The 18,402-nt window shown below is 45.3% G+C and overlaps 1 protein-coding gene across 14 annotated transcripts in view; it reads left to right on the top strand.

Annotated features, from left to right (window-relative positions):
• The window catches only part of elavl4 (ELAV like neuron-specific RNA binding protein 4), a 162,215-nt gene that overhangs the window by 130,028 nt on the left and 13,785 nt on the right, over window positions 1–18,402 (top strand). For all 14 annotated transcript variants that reach the window (XM_072510927.1, XM_072510920.1, XM_072510919.1 and 11 more), the window contains one exon: window positions 4,763–4,988. In XM_072510927.1, the coding sequence (XP_072367028.1) occupies window positions 4,763–4,988 (226 nt within the window). The remainder of the gene's footprint in view (window positions 1–4,762; window positions 4,989–18,402) is intronic.

Raw genomic sequence — 18,402 nt, 5'->3', positions numbered from 1 at the left:
ACACTGCTTGTCCCACATCTACTACTGCATGAGAAGAGATTTTCTCTAATTAAATATGGGGGAGGCTGAAGCAACTGTTTTCAATCCTCACTCCAAACTCCATTTCTAATTATCAATTCCATCCCTCTTCCTGACAACAGTCTTAAGATTAAGGCAGTCTGTTTGTAGTCTTAGTCATATACGACCCCAAAGTAAGCTTCGGCCCTCTTATGCGTGCCATCACTAAAACCTCCACAACATTGCCCAATCTTGTCCCTATCTCATCTGAAATCCTTATTCATGTCTTCATTACCTGTCGATTTGACTATTCCAATGTGCTGCTGGCTGATCTCTCACATTCTGTCCTCTAAACTTGAGATCATCCAAAGCTCTGCTGCCTGTGTCTTAAATCACACCAAGTCCCCTATCACCCCTGTATTCACTGACCTACATTGCCTCCCAATCAAGGATGTCTTAATTTTAAAATTATAATTTCAAATACCTCCATGGCCTCTTCCTCCCTATCTCTGTAATCTCCTCCATCCTCACAAATCTCCAAGGTATATGCACTCCTCTATTTCTAGTCTCTTGTGTACCCCTGATTTTAATCGCTGCACCACGTGGTGACACCTTCCATTGACGAAGCCTGAAGCTATGGTATACCCTCCCGACACCTCTCCAACTCTCTACCTTGCTTTTCTCCTTTCAGTCACTCCTTGAAACTGTATCTTTGACCCAGCTTTTGGTCATCTAACCTAATATTCTCCTTATGTGGCTCAGTGTCATATTTGTTTTATAATGCTTCTGTGAAGCACCTTGGGAAGTTTTATTACATTAAGAGTGCTAAATAAATGTAAGTGGTTGTTATTGTTATCACAGGAAAAGGTTGAATGGAACTGAATGCCCCAGTCTGAGCACAAATCCTGCCCCACAAGGAATTTCTAGACTAGTTTGTACATCACTATTTCTCAGCACCAAGTGCAATAGAATTCCAAAGTTTCAATGGGATTATAAGGAACTGATGTAATAAATCCAATAAATATATGGAGCTGGATTTTCTGCCCCACCGCTCCACATTTCTGTTTCACCCCGCTGGCGGGATGCTCCGTTACGCCGGCTGGTCAATTCCCACGCCGTCGGGAAACCCCCCAGGCTGCCAGCAAAATGGGGCATCCCGCCAGCGGAGAATCCAGCCCGTGTTTTTTTGATCAAAACATAACTTGACTGGGGTCATTTGTAAATGAACGGACAAGGTCTATGGTGAACTGAGCAAGGGACTGATGGTAAGAAGTAGATCATGGATAATATTGGTTAATTGTAGGTCAAAATAGAAGTTTTGGGATACTGAAAACAAGTTTAAGAATTGGCAATATGGTATTATAGATAGTTCGTTCCAAAAGGTGATGATAATAAATGGTAATTCACTTTGGTGATAAAATAAATTGCTATTCACTTTGGTGATAATAAGGATTTTGAAGAATTTATAGCATTGCTAATACTTGCCATTCTATTTAAGATTTTTTCAACTACTATATCTCATCTGGTTCACAGATAGTCTGAAGCACAGTTGAGGTATTAAACTACTAAAATGAGTGTTGATTACTGCTATAGAGAAAAACTTGGAGTTCATAGAATCATAGAAAGGTACAGCACAGAAGGAGGCCATTCGACCCATTTTGTCTCTGTGCCACGAATGGGAATTCTCGATGCAGAGTTTTCACTGGTAGGCTTATTGGAGGAAATGATAATGACAACCCAGGCAGTGAAGGGAAGGCTAAAGGGGACCAGATGTTAAGGTTGCTGAACTCAGTTGCCGTATGATTAGGCCCTTTGTGTTGTTTGCAATTTTCATGGCAGTGGTCTGATTTTTATCCTCATTGCATTGTGATAGTCTTAGTTATACTGAGTTGGGCTTATCTACAGGATGTTAAAATATACAAATAGGTAATAATCCATATGGCCAAATGTGCCAACTTTTAATGTATATGCCGATTTGGGACATCATGACCTGCATTCTATGACATTTACCATTGGTTTACACAAACTCACATCAGCTCAACATTCCAAAGAGGTATGAACCTTTCTGTGGTGCCAAGTTTCATTATGTTACTTATCAACCCTTATCGTGGCTTTCAGACAGTAGTAAAGATAAACTCATCTCCAAGAATGTTGAATCTACACAAAAACCGGCTAATCATTTTCAATCTATCTGTACCAGTCATAGAGAGCTTGAATGTCAACCGAAGCAGATTCTGGACAATTTCCATAATGTTGTCAGTCAAATCTTGTAAAGCTATTTGTTACAAAAAGATTTTTAAAATACAATCTTTCCCGCTTGCATTCCTAACAGCTTCCCTCCTCAGAACGTATAGGGTGGCCTGTATAAAGCATTAGGAACGTACCAAGCACATACACAGAAGAAACTAGCTGACTTGATTAAATAATATTTTAAAGAGATGGTAAAAGGTGAGGTAAACATATTGATGCATTGGAGCAAACTGAAATAAATAATTTAAAGGGACTAGTGTACAATCATTTATTAGTTGGCAAGGTACCTCTGGGGGTAATGTGTAAATGAACTGACAAGATCAAACTTGGACTGAACAAGGGAATGACGGTATGAAGTAGATCATGGATAACACTGGTTAATTTTATGACAACTCAAACTGAGAAGTCACGGAAAAGTGCTTTTAAGTACACTCCTTGTGCCTCCCTCACCCCAAATGTGCTTAGAAGCCTTGCCCGCCTCCTTTTGTGCCCCACAATGCCATGAGGACGACAATCCCCTGCAATACCTGGAATGTTTAATGCTCACTTTCTCCACCCCACTATGATGAGCCAGTGGCAGCTGTCTCCCAATGACTGGAGCCCTTCTCTGTTAACCCTTTCACGGGACCCAGCTAATACCCTGGGGGTGCTATGACTGGCTCTCCACTGTGTGGGCCCTTATTCAGCTAGTGTGCTCCGGACAGCATGTGCCCCATGAAATTAAGAACATTACCCTTTGCAAGCTGTTTAACAATCCTGATTAGCCCTCATAATGGGTCGTCATACAAGATAGATTTAGATCTCTTCTGTAAGCTCTGAGCTTCTAATGGATACTCCTATCTGTTTAACAACTATGAGCTGTTTATTAACTTGAGGAAGCCAGCGGTAATCGAATAAGGATTTATTGAACTGTGCACAATATTCTGCCTAGGGCAGTAACTCTCTTCCAATCCAGTCCTTCCTGGGAGAACTGACCACACCAGGCCCTGCTTGGGCCGGCTTTTATGTGTAGTCTTTAACAAGCTCCAGTTGGGTGGCCTCCTACCTGGGAATCTCCAATGGTTTCCTTGTGGTCCTCATGGGGGTTATAACAGACTGGATTTTCCTATGGACTGCAAATGGAATCCTGAGTCCACACATGCCGCTAGTGAGACTGGCGACACAATCTTCCGAGAGGCTCTTCCTAATTGGCTACTTCCTTGCTCCCTATCCTATTGCAGGGACGTGCTACCTCTGCAGAGAGCCAGCAGCTCTGGAGCCTTGGGAGCATGACCCACCCAAACAGTGAGATGGTTGCTGCTGAGGGGGGTCACGATGAAGCACCCTTGGAGATGTGGATATGAATAAACATTTATGAGGGCTGAAGCTGTTAGGACTCTCGGAGCGGAAGAGAAACCCCTGCAGTGGAATTGTTTAGGCTGAAGAGGCCAACCCTGCCCATGGTCCTGGCATTGGGGCATGATACCTCTGGCTCTGAGCTGGTTCCATATGTGCATGCCAGCAAGGCCACAAAAATCATCCTTAATTGAGCCGTAACAATGTTAATTGGCTGCCTGCCACCAAGGGGCTAGAAAACATCAGGTCTGTATATCTTCTGTATTTGCAAGTAGGTAAGACGGTTTATGTCATGTTCTGAATCTTTACTGCAAAATATTTCACCCACTACCTTGAGATATGCAAGTCTTTTGAATGTTGACCTAATGAACCTAATGTAAACCAGGAATAAGGAAATGGTATGTAATGGCCTCTAATAAATCTTGGCAAAGATTTTGGGGGACAAAATCCGTTCACCAACACCACTTCAAGTGCCACGCCCAGTTTTCTTCAAGGATATCAATGGAAATCACTGCGCAGGTAGTGCCCCATTGTACTGACTGCCTCTGGGAAATTGATGCAGTCTGCATAGCCTCATTGAAATCTTGCTGTGCAAAAAAAAATCTCATTCAATGTCTAGAACTCTCATTCATTAGCACAGAGCCAAAAGCTCCAACTGACCTCCACAGTATATTCTTGAACGATAAAACAGTTTAACCTGTTCTGTCCCTTTAACATTACTGTTCAAGCACATTGAGGAAATTGAAGCTTCTGCTATGTTCCTGAGATAAATTAGAGGGAAATTATAGTATACTAGTTTCTGATTTCCTGTTAGAAAAACCCAACAAGAAATGGTTATTTTTCTTTCCTTTTTTTGCATCTGGAATACCACTACCTGGAAGTTCCCATCCAAGTCACTCATCATCCTGACTTGGAAATATATCGCCGGTCCTCCACTGTCGCTGGGTCAAAATCCTGGAACTCTTTTCCTAACAGAACTGTGGGTTTGCCTACACCACATAGACTGCAGCGGTTCAAGACGGCAGCTCACCACCAAGGGGAACGAGGGATAAATAATGGCCTAGTCAGCGATGCCCACCTCCCATAAATACATTTTTAAAATACAAAGTGCGAAAGGCACACCCATTTCAATATGAGAAACAAATAAGGGAATGATCTGTTCATCTCAACTGTCTTTCAGGTGTTTCCAGAGGAGTTGGATTTATTCGTTTTGATAAAAGGATAGAAGCAGAGGAAGCGATCAAGGGATTGAATGGACAGAAACCTTCTAGTGCTACAGAACCAATTACTGTGAAATTTGCCAATAATCCCAGCCAGAAAACAAGCCAAGCATTACTTTCACAGTTGTATCAGTCACCTAGCAGACGATATCCTGGGCCACTGCATCACCAGGCTCAGAGGTTCAGGTAATAACAAAGTACATATCTTAATCTCAGCAACAGTTAGGTGTCTTGTATTTAATGTAGATTATTTTAAAAATAAAATTAACATGTTGAACTGAATAATTCACGTTAGTGACATTTTTGTTTATTTAATCATCACTTCCAAGTAAAATTGATTTTGCCTGAAATATAAAACTGAAATATTCATGATTGAATTTGAGCATCCTACCAGCATATTACATCCAGTATAAACTAGAACATGAACAAAGAAAAATTACAGCACAGGAACAGGCCCTTCGGCCCTCCAAGCCTGCGCCGATCCAGATCCTCTATCTAAAACTGTCGCCTATTTTCTAAGGCTCTGTATTCCTCTGCTCCCTGCCCATTCATGTATCTGTCTAGATACATCTTAAATGACGCTATCGTGCCCGCCTCTACCACCTTCGCCAGCAATGCGTTCCAGGCACCCACCACCCTCTGCATAAAGAACTTTCCACGTATATCTCCCTGAAACTTTTCCCCTCTCACCTTGAACTCGTGACGCTTAGTAATTGAATCCCCCACTCTGGGGAAAAAGCTTCTTGCTATCCACCCTGTCTATACCTCTCATGATTTTGTAGACCTCAATGAGGTCCCCCCTCAACCTCCGTCTTTCTAATGAAAATAATCCTAATCTACTCAACCTCTCTTCATAGCTAGAGCCCTCCATAACAGGCAACATCCTGGTGAACCTCCTCTGCACCTTCTCCAAAGCATCCACATCCTTTTGGTAATGTGGCAACCAGAACTGTACGCAGTATTCCAAATGTGGCCGAACCAAAGTCTTATACAACTGTAACATGACCTGCCAACTCTTGTACTCAATACCCCTTGCGATGAAGGAAAGCATGCCGTCTGCCTTCTTGACCACTCTATTGACCTGCGCAGCCACCTTCAGGGTACAATGAACCTGAACACCCAGATCTCTCTGTACGTCAATTTTCCTCAGGGCTTTTTCATTTACCGTATAGTTCGCTCTTGAATTGGATCTTCCAAAATGCATCACCTCGCATTTGCCCGGATTGAACTCCATCTGCCATTTCTCCGCCCAACTCTCCAATCTATCTATATTCTGCTGTATTCTCTGACAGTCCCCTTCACTATCTGCTACTCCACCAATCTTTGTGTCATCTGCAAACTTGCTAATCAGACCACCTATACCTTCCTCCAGATCACTTATGTATATCACAAACAACAGTGGTCCCAGCACGGATCCCTGTTAGTTTTATAATAGCCTATATCTTGGTTCAGAATTCACATAAAGGGTTAATTAAAATGTGCACTTTTAAACAGAAAGTGGTACTTTAGGTATACTGATCTAAAATGGAGAAGGTAGATCTAATAGTCCGTGCAGAACCTACAGGGTGGGAATGCTTGTCTTCCCTGTGCTCCTGCCATAGTACGAGTTTCCCCCGCTAGGGGCGGGGTATCTCAATTAACCCATGTATATAAGGTCAGCCAGTAAGGCACCGACAGAGAGAGGGGAACCCGGTAGGGTCTATCGTTTGTGTAAATAAAACTTTGTTTCTTACTTTACTGGGTGTGGCATCCCCGTGTCCTGATTAAAGTGGAAATGTAAAGAAAAATAAGACACTATCATACAAGTTAAAAGTACGAAATCAAAGTTCAGAACACTGAATGCAGACATCTTTAATTCCAGAGGCGAGGCAAAGAATTAGCTTTTGTATAGTCTTTTACCCCTCTCGTTGTTTGATAGGATCGCAGCCAAAGCATCTCCAGCAATGGCTTCTCTATGCACTGTACCTTTAGAATCCTGCAAGAATTTTTCTTTGGGGCCCTGTGGTGACACTGAGCGGAACGTTTTGCTTTTAGACTGTGAGCATAAATCAGGGCCATTTCTAGGTCCAAAACATGAACTGACTGTCAAGGCATCCATCTGCAAGATTTTCCTGGAGGCAGGCAGTTAAGAGGGCCTCTCCTTTCCCCGTCCACCATCCAATTAAAGATAGCATTTGGGTCTCTGAGGCTGCAGGCCCAATCAGAGGGCCTGCACCTTAGAAGGACAGAAAACCCAATGCCAGAAGCGGGTGCTGTCACTTTTAAAGGGAGGACAAAAGAGTGCCTCCAAAGAGATTAAAACTCATAAAGGGTGGCGTAAGCTGTGAAGCCATCCATGTGGAGGGAAATCCCTCCACAGGATGCCGGTGGCTACTGTTCTGGCCAGCTGATGGCCGCAGTTCCGGTGGGTGATTAATACAGGACGCTTTATGAGCTCTCCCAGGCCAGCTGCCAGAAAACTACAGCCAGGCACCTGCCGGGCTTGATTCGGCAGGGGTTGGTTTGCTATCTGCCACTTTGAAAATCTCAGCAGGGTGGCCAATCCATCCATAAATGGGCACTTAATTAATTATGCTGTCCATTGGTGGGAGGGGGGGGGGTGTAGACTGCCGATACCGGCCCACATTACATATTTCTCTGAAATCTCTCCCAGTCCCACCCGTAGGACTAGGAAGATTCCACCTGTCAGCTGCAGCTACGAGGTCAGATTCTACATATACATTGACAATACCAGTTCTCGAAACAGCCCCCGCTGCCTCTGGGCTCGATTCATCTAATTGGGAACAAAGTCCCATAGCGAGCACATTTAGCTGCATATTTCCCGGCGCTCGCCCCGTTTTGTAAACTGGGGCGTTCCGCTTGCCAGAACTCCTCAATGTTGCGAGAGATAGGGATGCCATTTAAAAATGGCATCTCGATCTCCGAGGCCCCCCAAAGCGGCCCCCAACCCCCTCCAGCCCGAACGCACTATGGGAGCGCCCCCCACACTACACAGGACACTCCCGGCACAATCACATGTGTGCAGAAAATGCCACCTTGACAGTGCCCACGCTAGCTGGCAATGCCACCAAGGCACCTTGGCAGTTGTGAGCCGGGTAGATCCCGGGAGCGGGACCTCCCCCAGCCCCTGTTAAAACAGTGGGAAAACTGAAGCTATCAGGCACGATCTACTGGCCATGTCGTGCCTGATCGGGAGCGTGACATGGCTGGTAGATGCTGGGTGAGGTCCCCCGTGGGCTTCCTGGCAGCCACTACGCTTCGCGGAATCTACCCAAGTCTCACAAGGCGGTGCGACTAGAATCCCGTGCACAATGAGCCTGACCAACAATGCTATCAAGCGGCACTTGGGTTAGATAGGGGGAAACACGTGACTAAACGCGCTCGCTTTGGGACTTTGTTCCAATTTAGTTAAATCGGTTAGATAGTGGTGGGGAACACGCCGACAGAGCCGGCGGTAAACCCCCAACAAAGATGGTGTAATGATTGGCTGGTGGTGAGTTTCAAAACTTCTATTTGCTAATGACATTATTCTGCTCACTAACTCTGGAGGAGCTACAGTGCTGAATGGCGCTCGCCCAAGACGAATTGGATAGATGCTAACACCTCGGGTGCCACGGAAACTGCATATTAGAGTCTAGCTGTCTCGCTCTAATATGCAGATTTGCTTGATCAAGTTAACCAGAAATACGGTCTTCTGATCATTGTCAACAAAAAAAGATGATGGGATGAGTTGAAAGACCGGCAAGATTCTGATTAGCCAAGTCCAGTTTGAACAGCTTGACCGTCCGCGATCTTGAATCGCTCATTACGGAAGATGCAGAGTCAATCAAAGAAATTTGGGATAGTCTTAACAGGATTCATGGTGTTGTGGACTCACTTAAAAGGGCACAGAGTAGCCATTGCACCTTGATTACAATGAAAATTCACTTTCTGAAAGCCCTGTGTGGGCAGTGCCAATGTACGAGTGCAAAACGAGGCTTGAATAAGAGCATTTGAAATGAAAGTACTCGGGCAGATATTGCGTGTGTCATGGATAGCTAAGCAGACAAACGGGTGGGTGCTCAAGAAAGCTGGTGTTAAGAGGAACTTGTCTGAGGCAGTGATATCAAAGAAGCTCACATATTTTTGGACACATGATTCGAACAGGAGGATAGGGTTTGGAAAAAGAGGTAATGCAAAGCACAATACGTGCAAACCATGCACAAAAAAGACCCAAGATGGCATGGATGGATTGTATCAGAACGTGGCCTGGCCCCTCTATGGGAAAAGTAGTGAGGGCAGCAGACAATAGGAATCAGTGGAAAACGATTGTTCATAGTGCAGCGAACCCTTGGAACAAGACTAGATGAAACAGAAGACAACAACTAGTCTTCGTGCCTATTTAACCATGAGTTGAGCTCCAGACTCCATATACCCTCTATCAACTGTTGACTTCCAAATCAACAGTTTTGATTGCTGCCTCCACCTTTCTCTTAGTCCATCTACTACTGAAACGCATATTGCCTTTTGTAGCACCTGAACGATATCAGGACCAGTGTCCTTGCGGGTGATTTGCCAGTGCTATTGGAGAGGGTTTAAACTAACTTGGCACGGAAATGTAACATTAGAGAGGTAAAACAAGGCACAGAAAGAATTGAAGGCAAGAAATAGCACTAGAATACGAAATAGTAAGTTGTTAGGCAGGGTCAGAATAAGAGGGAATGTAGTAAATCCGAAATTAGATTCACTGTGTGTGTGAACACCTAAGAGTGTGATAAATAAGGTTGGTGAGCTTCAAGCACAGATAGCCACATGGGAATATGAAATGAAATGAAAATCGCTTATTGTCACAAGTAGGCTTCAAATGAGGCGATTCTCCGAGCCCTGCGCCGGGCCGGAGAATCGCCACAACCGCGCACCGACGCCGGCGCGCGATTCTTCAAGGTGCGGAGAATTTGCGCCGGCATGTTTGGCGCGGCATGGGCCGCTGGAATCGGCGGGGCCGCCGGTGCCCCGGCCTGGATGGGCCGAGCGGCCGCGTCGATACGACAGAGTTCCGCCGCCGCCGTTCACCCCTGGTCGCTGCCGGCGGGAACTCTGCACGAACGGTCGAGGGGCGGCCTGTGTGGGGGAGGGGGCTCCGGTGGGGTCCGGCCCGCAATCGGGGCCCACTGATCGGCGGGCCGGCCTCCCCCCCCCCCCGGGCCTACTTTCTGGCGCGGCCAGCCCCTGAACACCGACGCCATCTTGAGTCGGGGCCGGCGCGCTAAAGAAGTCCCCCGCACATGCGCAGGTTGGCGTGGCCCAACGGCGCATGCGCGGGTTGGCTTGGCGCCACAAAAGGAGACTGGAACGGCGTGAACCGCTCCAGCGCCGTGCTGGCCCCCTATGGGGGCCAGAATCGGTCGTACCCGGGCCCGGTTCGCACCCCCAACATGTCATATGATAACAGACCTGGCTCAGAAAAAGGCAGGTCTTGGTACTAAAAGGTGTTCATGAAATGTTCGGAAGGAAATAATGGAAGAGGGGTGGCAATGTTGTTTAAGGAGAATGTTACATTGCTGGAAAGGGAGGATTTCCTTGAGGGGTTAAAGACCAAATCTATTTGGTTGGAGCTATGAAACAAAAGAGGCACCATTGCACCACTGGGTGCATTCTATCGGGCTATCAACAACTGGGAAAGATGTAGAGGACAAATTTGCAGGAAATCTACAGAGATGCAAGAATTATGGTTCAGTTATTATTTAACACTTGAATTATTCTAATTATACACTGGGATAATAATTATATAAAGGGCAGAGAAAGGCAATAATTTCTGAAGTGTGTTCAAGAGAATTTTTAAAATTTGGGGCATCGCTTGAATTAAAGTCCGCTGAATGGTGCTTTTAGTGGATTTTCGCTGAGAAAGACCCAGCTATTCAATGACAAGGCACTTTGCATTTTTGTTTGACCTCTGCGAAGAACCCTCCCTAAAGGTCACTTTTTAAGTCATTTCCTGCACTGATAAGCTCAGTTCGCCAATGCAGGAAGACTACTCACGGATCGGGACGCCATTTTTAAAGACAGCCCCAATCTTTCAATCCCTCCCCCCCCCCCCCCCCCCCCCCTCAACCAACTTACCTCTTCTGGGGTCCTGAGCCCCCCCCCCTCACCCCACCTTTTATGGGCAAGGCTCCCCCAACCCCTGTCATGGGCAAGGTGCCTGGCTGACAGTGCCAAGGTGCCCCAGGTGTTGGGGAAGTGACAGGCTGTCACCCTGCCCTGTCTCTGGCCCCCTGAGGTGCCATCACGACTTTGTGAACTACGACCAAACGGCACCCAGTTGATGTCTCACCGGCCCATTTAAATATGCGCGCCGGGATGGCGCCCAGCGAGATACGGATTGTGACATCTCGTGAGATTCCATTGAGATGCATCGCAAATCTTGTGAGAGGCCCCTCATAAGATTCAACGGCTTCATCCCGACACCAAATCGGGCGCGACGAGGCCGCTGAAATGCGCCCCTAATTCTGATCCAACAAGAAAGGAAAATAGAAAGTGGATCAAGTGTTAGATGGGGAACATTTAGGGATTAGTGATCATAGCATCAAATGGTTTAGGTTGGTTATGGAAAAGGCTAAGGAACAAAACAGAAAAAATAATGAATTGGGGGAGGGCCAACTTCAATGGGGTGAGAACGGATTTGGCTCGGGTAAATTGAAAGAAAGGATTGGCAAGCAAACAAGGAACAATAGCTGCTTTTAAAGAGGATCTAGTTTGGATTCTATCACAGTGTAGGCAGAGGACCTAAGATCTCCAAAGACAACAAGCAGAGGATTATCTGGAAAGAGTGTTTCCGTTCCCTTCAAATATACATGAGGAAGACAGCGGGGAACCCCCTCATGTTTCCCTTTCACTAATCAAATATGGTCAGTACAAACAATTCTTCTCAAGGCAACAACACTACTCTTGTCAACACCTCACTCAATATGAACATCCATGAACTGCAGGTGGATCCAGACAATACAAAATTGAAGACTCACTTAACCAGAACTCCAACAACATTCACTGTTGCAATAGTTGGAAAATTTGGAAGACCACTCGTAATGGCACTTGACAGCAACTAGTTTGGCTACAGTTACGGTACATTCCCACAAGGAGTAATTGTAGGACAAATAGATTGAGAGATCTCTATATGGTGAAAGAGAGTAATATGAGACGCAAAGAGAGAGTACGAGAAGAGTCTGAGAGTCATAAAAGAAAATCCTGAAGCCTTTTTTAGGCTTATAAATAGTAAACGGGTAGTAAAAGGAGCACGGGGCCAGTTAGGGACCAAGAAAGAAAAATACACTTGGAAGCAGAAGTAATAAATTAGTACTTTGCATTGTTTTTTCCATTGAAGATGCTCCCCAAGTTACAATGAAAGGAGTTGAGACACTGGATGGGCTAAAAATTGATTTTAGATAGGTCGGCTGCACTTTCAGTTAATAAGTCATCAGCACCGGAATCAGATGTATCCGAGAATAATGGGAGAGAAGTAAAGGGGAAATTGCAGAGGCACTGGCCATGATCTTCAGATCCTCCTTAGAACAGGGGTGGTCCCAGAGGACTGGTGATTTGCAAATGTTACATCCTTTTGCAAGATCAACCCCTTAATTGCAGGCAAGTCAGTTTAACCTCAGTAATGGGGAAAAGTTTAGACACAATAACTTAGAACAGAATTAACAATCATTTGGACATTTGTAGATTGATTAAGGAAAGCCAGCATAGATTTGCGAAGGGCAAATCATGTTTAACTAACTTGATTGAGTTGTTTGATAAGGTAACAAGAGAGGATTGACGAGGGTAATACATTTGATATATATATGGGGTTGGATTCTCCGCGCTGAACCCGATTTCGGTTCGGGGACGGAGAATTGCCGTTTACCCGGAAATCGGGACCGGCGCCGCTGAAGACGGAGAATCGCTCAGGAATCTCTCGCGAACGATCTACGCGGCACAGTTAGAGGACCATTTCAGAGACCCCCGGCGATTCTTTGTGCGAAACCTTCCGAGTTCCCGACGGTGTGGTTTTAACCACGTTTCGGCTGTCGGGAACCTCGGGTGGCGGCTGCGGACTCAGTCCGCGGCCGTTCTGGTGGGGGCGGGGGAATCAGTCACCAGTGGGGGGGGCCTCATGGACGGCCAGGGGAGCGATCGGGCAGCAGGGATTCTCGGAAGGAGAATCGCTCGGGTCTTTCTTAAGTAAAGTCCAGAGTGAAACGCCAGCGTTTTAATGCTGGCATGGGGACATAGTTCCATTTTTGGAGAATCCAGCCCCATGGACTTTCAAAAGACATTTAATGAAGTGCCATAATAACAGGCTTGTCAACAAAGTTAAAACCCACAGATTAAAAGGGACAGTGGCTGCATGGATACAAAGTTAGTTGAGTGACAGGAAACAGAAGGTGGAATTCTCAATTTTTTTTCTAAATGCAGTGGTGCTCAGTTCCAGCAGCACTGTTCCAACTGGCCAGAATGGTGTGCACTTGCTCCCAATTCAACATCTGGAGTCGCATTAGTTATACACATGTGAGAATCTCTCAGAATCATCTGGCGAGCTGGGAGCTGATTCGTCTACCTGCCGTCAGCTGGCGTCATATGTAAATGCCAGTCCAGCACACTCCTATCAGTCTCTCCGGCCCACCTGTCTTCACAAGACAGTGCAGGATGTTTGTAACTCAGAGGCAAAAGGCGAACAGCTTCAAGAAGAGTTCCGCACCCTGATTCAAACATCATGCCCTCGAGGCCTTCATTCAAGTATAAGCGCAGACGAATATTCTCTACCGAAGAGGTGTCTAAAGGAAGCACACTAACCTCACTTCTCTGGTCTGGGAAGCTGTTGCCCAGGTGGTCCGTGCAACTGGAAACCACGCCATAAACAACATGCAGTGCAGAAAGCAGATGAATGATCTCATCCACTTTGCCACAGTGTCCTCTCTCAGCTTCGTCCACGATGAAATTCTCAACATGGCATCAACATTTCTCTTACGGATACAGATTGTGATCGAATACAATTCTGATACTGGTATTGGCCCGTAGTGTCCCTGGATGCCCACTTTTGAGCTGCAAAGTCTATTCGAAATCTATTCCATCTGGCACAGTGGTAGTGCTACATAACACAATGGAGGATATCCAAGGCGGGACTTGCTCTCCATAAGGACTTGGCAGTAGTTACTCCTACTAACCCTTACTCCTACTAACCCTGTCATGAACAGATGCATCTGCGACAGGTAGATTGGTAAAGTCAAGTAGGTTTATGCTTGGTGTTGATTCTCTCACCACTTGCTGCAGATTATGTAGCAGCTATGCCCTTTAGGACTCGGACAGCTCAGTTAGTAATGTTAACACTTTTGTGAACCCCTCCTCCCTCCCGCGAACCAGGGTAGTTTCTGTTGTCCTGCCATCTTCAGTGCTCCTTCCAATTGATATTCAACATGGAAGAGGACTGATTCACCAGCTTTGGGGAGGGGGCGGAAGATGGTAACCAACAGGAGGATTGCTTGCCCATGTTTCACCTGATGCAATGAGACTTAATGGGGCCCGGAGTCAATACTGAATTAATACGCAGGACAACTCCCTCCTGATTGTATACAACTGTGCCCCTGGTGCGTCTGTCCTTACAGGGCTGGGTTTACCATTGGCGGTTTCAGTGCCTAGATTGAGGCTGATTTAATTCCTTTTGGACTTGGCAGCCAATACGAGGCCATTTGATCAGTTAATTCAGAGTCAACAATATTGCTGTGGGTCTGGAGTCACCAGACCAGGTAAGAATGACAGATTTCCTTCCCTAAAGGACATGATTGAACCAGTTTTTGCTACAATGGTTTCATGGTCTCAATTATTGAGAGTAGGTTTGTTTTTAAATTTCAGATTTACTAATTGGATTCAAATTCCACCAGCTGCTATGGTGGGATTTGAACCGGTGTCCCCAAAGTATAAGCCTGAGCTTCGAGTTTACTATCCCAGTGACAGTACCACTAAGCCACCATCTTGCACTCCACTTGTGTAATATCCTCTACCTTTTAACCATAATCCCCTCTATTCCTCCAACTCTAGCCTTTGTGTACCCTCTCTCCAATTGAGCCTAGACTTTCAGTCGTTTAGGCCCCACAATCGTAGATTCCCTCTGAACACCTCCTTTCAACCTTCAAGACCTTTGCCCAAACTTTTGATCATCCCACCTCGTATTTGCTTCTTTGACTTAGCATTCATTTTTATCTGATTACACTCTATGAAATGCCTTGGGATGTTTGTCCATGTTAAAGGGATGTATAAATGCAAGCAATTGTTGCTGAAAACCCGAGGATACATTTTATATTGCACAAGTGATTGATCTAACAATCCCCAGAAGCAACAAATTAAAGCAACAAAGCCATCGTCAATGTCTCACATGGAATACAGTTCACAGTCTACAACTGCTATTTAATGTGCCTGCAGCACATTAAGTAATTTAAAAATAAATGTCACTTTTACATAAGACTTATATTGATGCATTGAGAATTTTATCATCAAGGTACTATCTCGCCCAAACTTTAAAGACATTCTGTAACATGTGCGATAGACCAAACCGGAGGTAAAAAAAATGGAAGGTTTCCTTAAATTCAAGGCCTTGCACGGTAGCATTGTGGATAGCACAATTGCTTCACAGCTCCAGGGTCCCAGGTTCGATTCCGGCTTGGGTCACTGTCTGTGCGGAGTCTGCACATCCTCCCCGTGTGTGCGTGGGTTTCCTCCGGGTGCTCCGGTTTCCTCCCACAGTCCAAAGATGTGCAGGTTAGGTGGATTGGCCATGCTAGATTGCCCTTAGTGTCCAAAATTGCCCTTAGTGTTGGGTGGGATTACTGGGTTATGGGGATAGGGTGGAGGTGTTGACCTTGGGTAGGGTGCTCTTTCCAAGAGCCGGTACAGACTCGATGGGCTGAATGGCCTCCTTCTGCACTGTAAATTCTATGAAAAAAAAATTTCAACATAAAAATTATCTCATCGCCATCATGAATAAGGTACACCTGAAATCCAGTTTATGACTTTTCAAATTTATACATGTGGAATGAATCACAAATGTTAACACAATTATGTTCGATATTGACTCAAAAGCAGTGGGCAGATGCCTATGACATCACCAGCTTGAAACCTAGACAATTTTTAACTTGTGAGCCTCATTTCAATGTGATTAACGGTCCGACCACTCTATTACATCAGGAAACATGCAGCCTGTCATCAATGTAGAAGTTGGCTGAATAATTGGAGAATGAGCAGATAAACCAGAATTACAGCAATTAACTGATCCCTTGAGTCTCTTGCTACAGGGTGTTGCTCTCCTTCTGAAGGTTCCTTGTCTTCACCCTGAACGTTTTCATCCAAGGTGGAATGCTGCTCTTACTCTGCATCTTTCAAATGCAACTTTTCTGCAGAGCACCATACAGCATACGACTGATATGGGAAACCTTTCTGGGACATGTTGGCCATCAGCCCCAAACCTGTTCAGACACCTAAATCTCTGTTTCAGTAGCTCTGCTGTATTCTTAGTAATCATCCAGGTGGTCGTCTCATTTTGATCAAATATTTGTTGCTTAGAAGCAAGAATGGTGAGGTAACAAATGGGTGTCATGAACCATTTGTTATATTGGTGAAGGAATCAAATAGAATCCCTACACTGCAGAAGGGGGCCATTCGGCCCATCGAGTCTGCACCAACCCTCTGAAAGAGCACCCTACCTAGGCCCATTCCCCCGCCCTATTCACATAAGCCTACCTAACCTTTGGATACTAAGGGGCAATTTAGCATGGCCAATCCACCTAACCTGCACATCTTGGGACTGTGGGAGGAAACTAGCACCCGGAGGAACCCTACGCAGACACTGGGAGAACGTGCAAACGCCGCACAAACAGTGACCCAAGACCGGAATTGAACCTGGGTCCCTGGCGCTATGAGGCAGCAGTGCTAACCACTGCACCACCGTGCCGCCCTTAAATAGTGGGATGGTTGAGTATCAAAGGATTAAAATGTTATGACAGATGCACATGGGAACATTGCGTGAATGTGTTTCTGTGGTCAGAGACCAGTTAGGCATTAATGGAGTGGTTACCTTTCCTATTCAAGAACACTGCTTGCTGGTGCTATGATTACAGCAGGGACACAGTCAATAACGCACTGAAAACAAAGAAAGCCAACCACTGCTGCAAATCTCTGAACACATTTGTGTTGTCTCTTGACACGAGTGATCTTTTTAGGAAATTAGGAGTCTTGAGTAGGCATTCAGCCCATCAATCCTGCTCCACCATTCTAACAGATCACGGCCGATCATCTACCATGCCATTTCCCCCACTATCCCCTTATCCCTTGATGTCATTGGTATCAGAAATTCTAGTGATTTCTGTCTTGAACATGCTTAATGATTGAGCATCCACTGGAGTAGAGAATTCCAAAGCTTCACCACCCTTTGAGTAAAAAACATCCTCCTCATCTCAGTCTTAAAGGCCTGCCCCTTATCCTGAGATGGTGTCCCCTGATTCTAGACTCACGAGCCAGGGGAAACAACCTATCTACATCTATCCAGTCATGCCCTATTAGAATTTTGTGGGTTTCAATGAGATCACCTCATTCTTACAAACTCATTAAAAAAAAGTGAATGCAGACCCAGTTTCCTCAATTTCTCCTCAAAAACAATCCCACTATCCACCGCATTAGACTGGTCAATCTCCTTTGCACTTCTTCTCTGGCAAGTATATCCTTCCTTAAATAAGGAGCCCAAAACTATGCGTAATAGTCCAGATGTGGTCTAACTGAGGCTGTATAAACATTTGCAGCAAGACATATTTACTCCTGTACCGAACTTACCTTGCAATGAAGACCAACATACCATTTGCCATCCTTTTGCTTAGTACACTTGCATGCTAGTTTTTAGTGATTCATGAACAAGGACACCCAAGTCCCTATGGACATCAATACTTCCCAAACTTTCCCCATTTAATAAATACTCTGCCTTTCTGTTTTTCCTACTGAAGTGGATAACATTATACTTATCCACATTATATTGCATCTGCCATGTTCTTGCCTACTCAGTTAGTCTGTCCAAATCCCCTTGAAGCCTCCTTGCACCTGCCTCATTAATTATATTCCCACCTAGTTTTGTGTCATCTACAAATTTGGAAATATTATGTTTGGTCCCCACACCCAAATAATTTCTATAGATTGTCAACAGCTGTGACCCCCAACACTGATCCTTGCGGTACCCCACTACTCACAGCCTGCCATCCTGAGAATGGCCCGTTTATTCCCACCCTCTTTTTTCTGTCTGCTAACCAATTCTCACTACATAGCAGTATATTACTCTCAATCCCACGTACTCTAATTTTATTTACTACCCTCCTGTGTGGTACCTTTTCAAAAACTTTCATAAAATCCAAATGCGCCATGTGTACTGGTTATCCTTTATCTATGTTACAAGTAACATCCTCAAAAGATTCCAACAGTTTTCTCAAACATGCAGCTGGTTTCTCCGGTCCCCCAGCTGCATGTTTCTCTGCGGCAAGCCATTCGCTGGCGACAGGACTTTATCTTCCCTCTGTTTGCCAATGGGATTTCCCATTGAAGCCACTTC

This window comes from Scyliorhinus torazame, chromosome 7, assembly GCF_047496885.1.
Source record: "Scyliorhinus torazame isolate Kashiwa2021f chromosome 7, sScyTor2.1, whole genome shotgun sequence".
Taxonomy (NCBI): Eukaryota; Metazoa; Chordata; class Chondrichthyes; order Carcharhiniformes; family Scyliorhinidae; genus Scyliorhinus; species Scyliorhinus torazame.
Note: the sequence above shows the minus strand (reverse complement) of the source record. Positions and strands in the feature narration are given on the sequence as shown.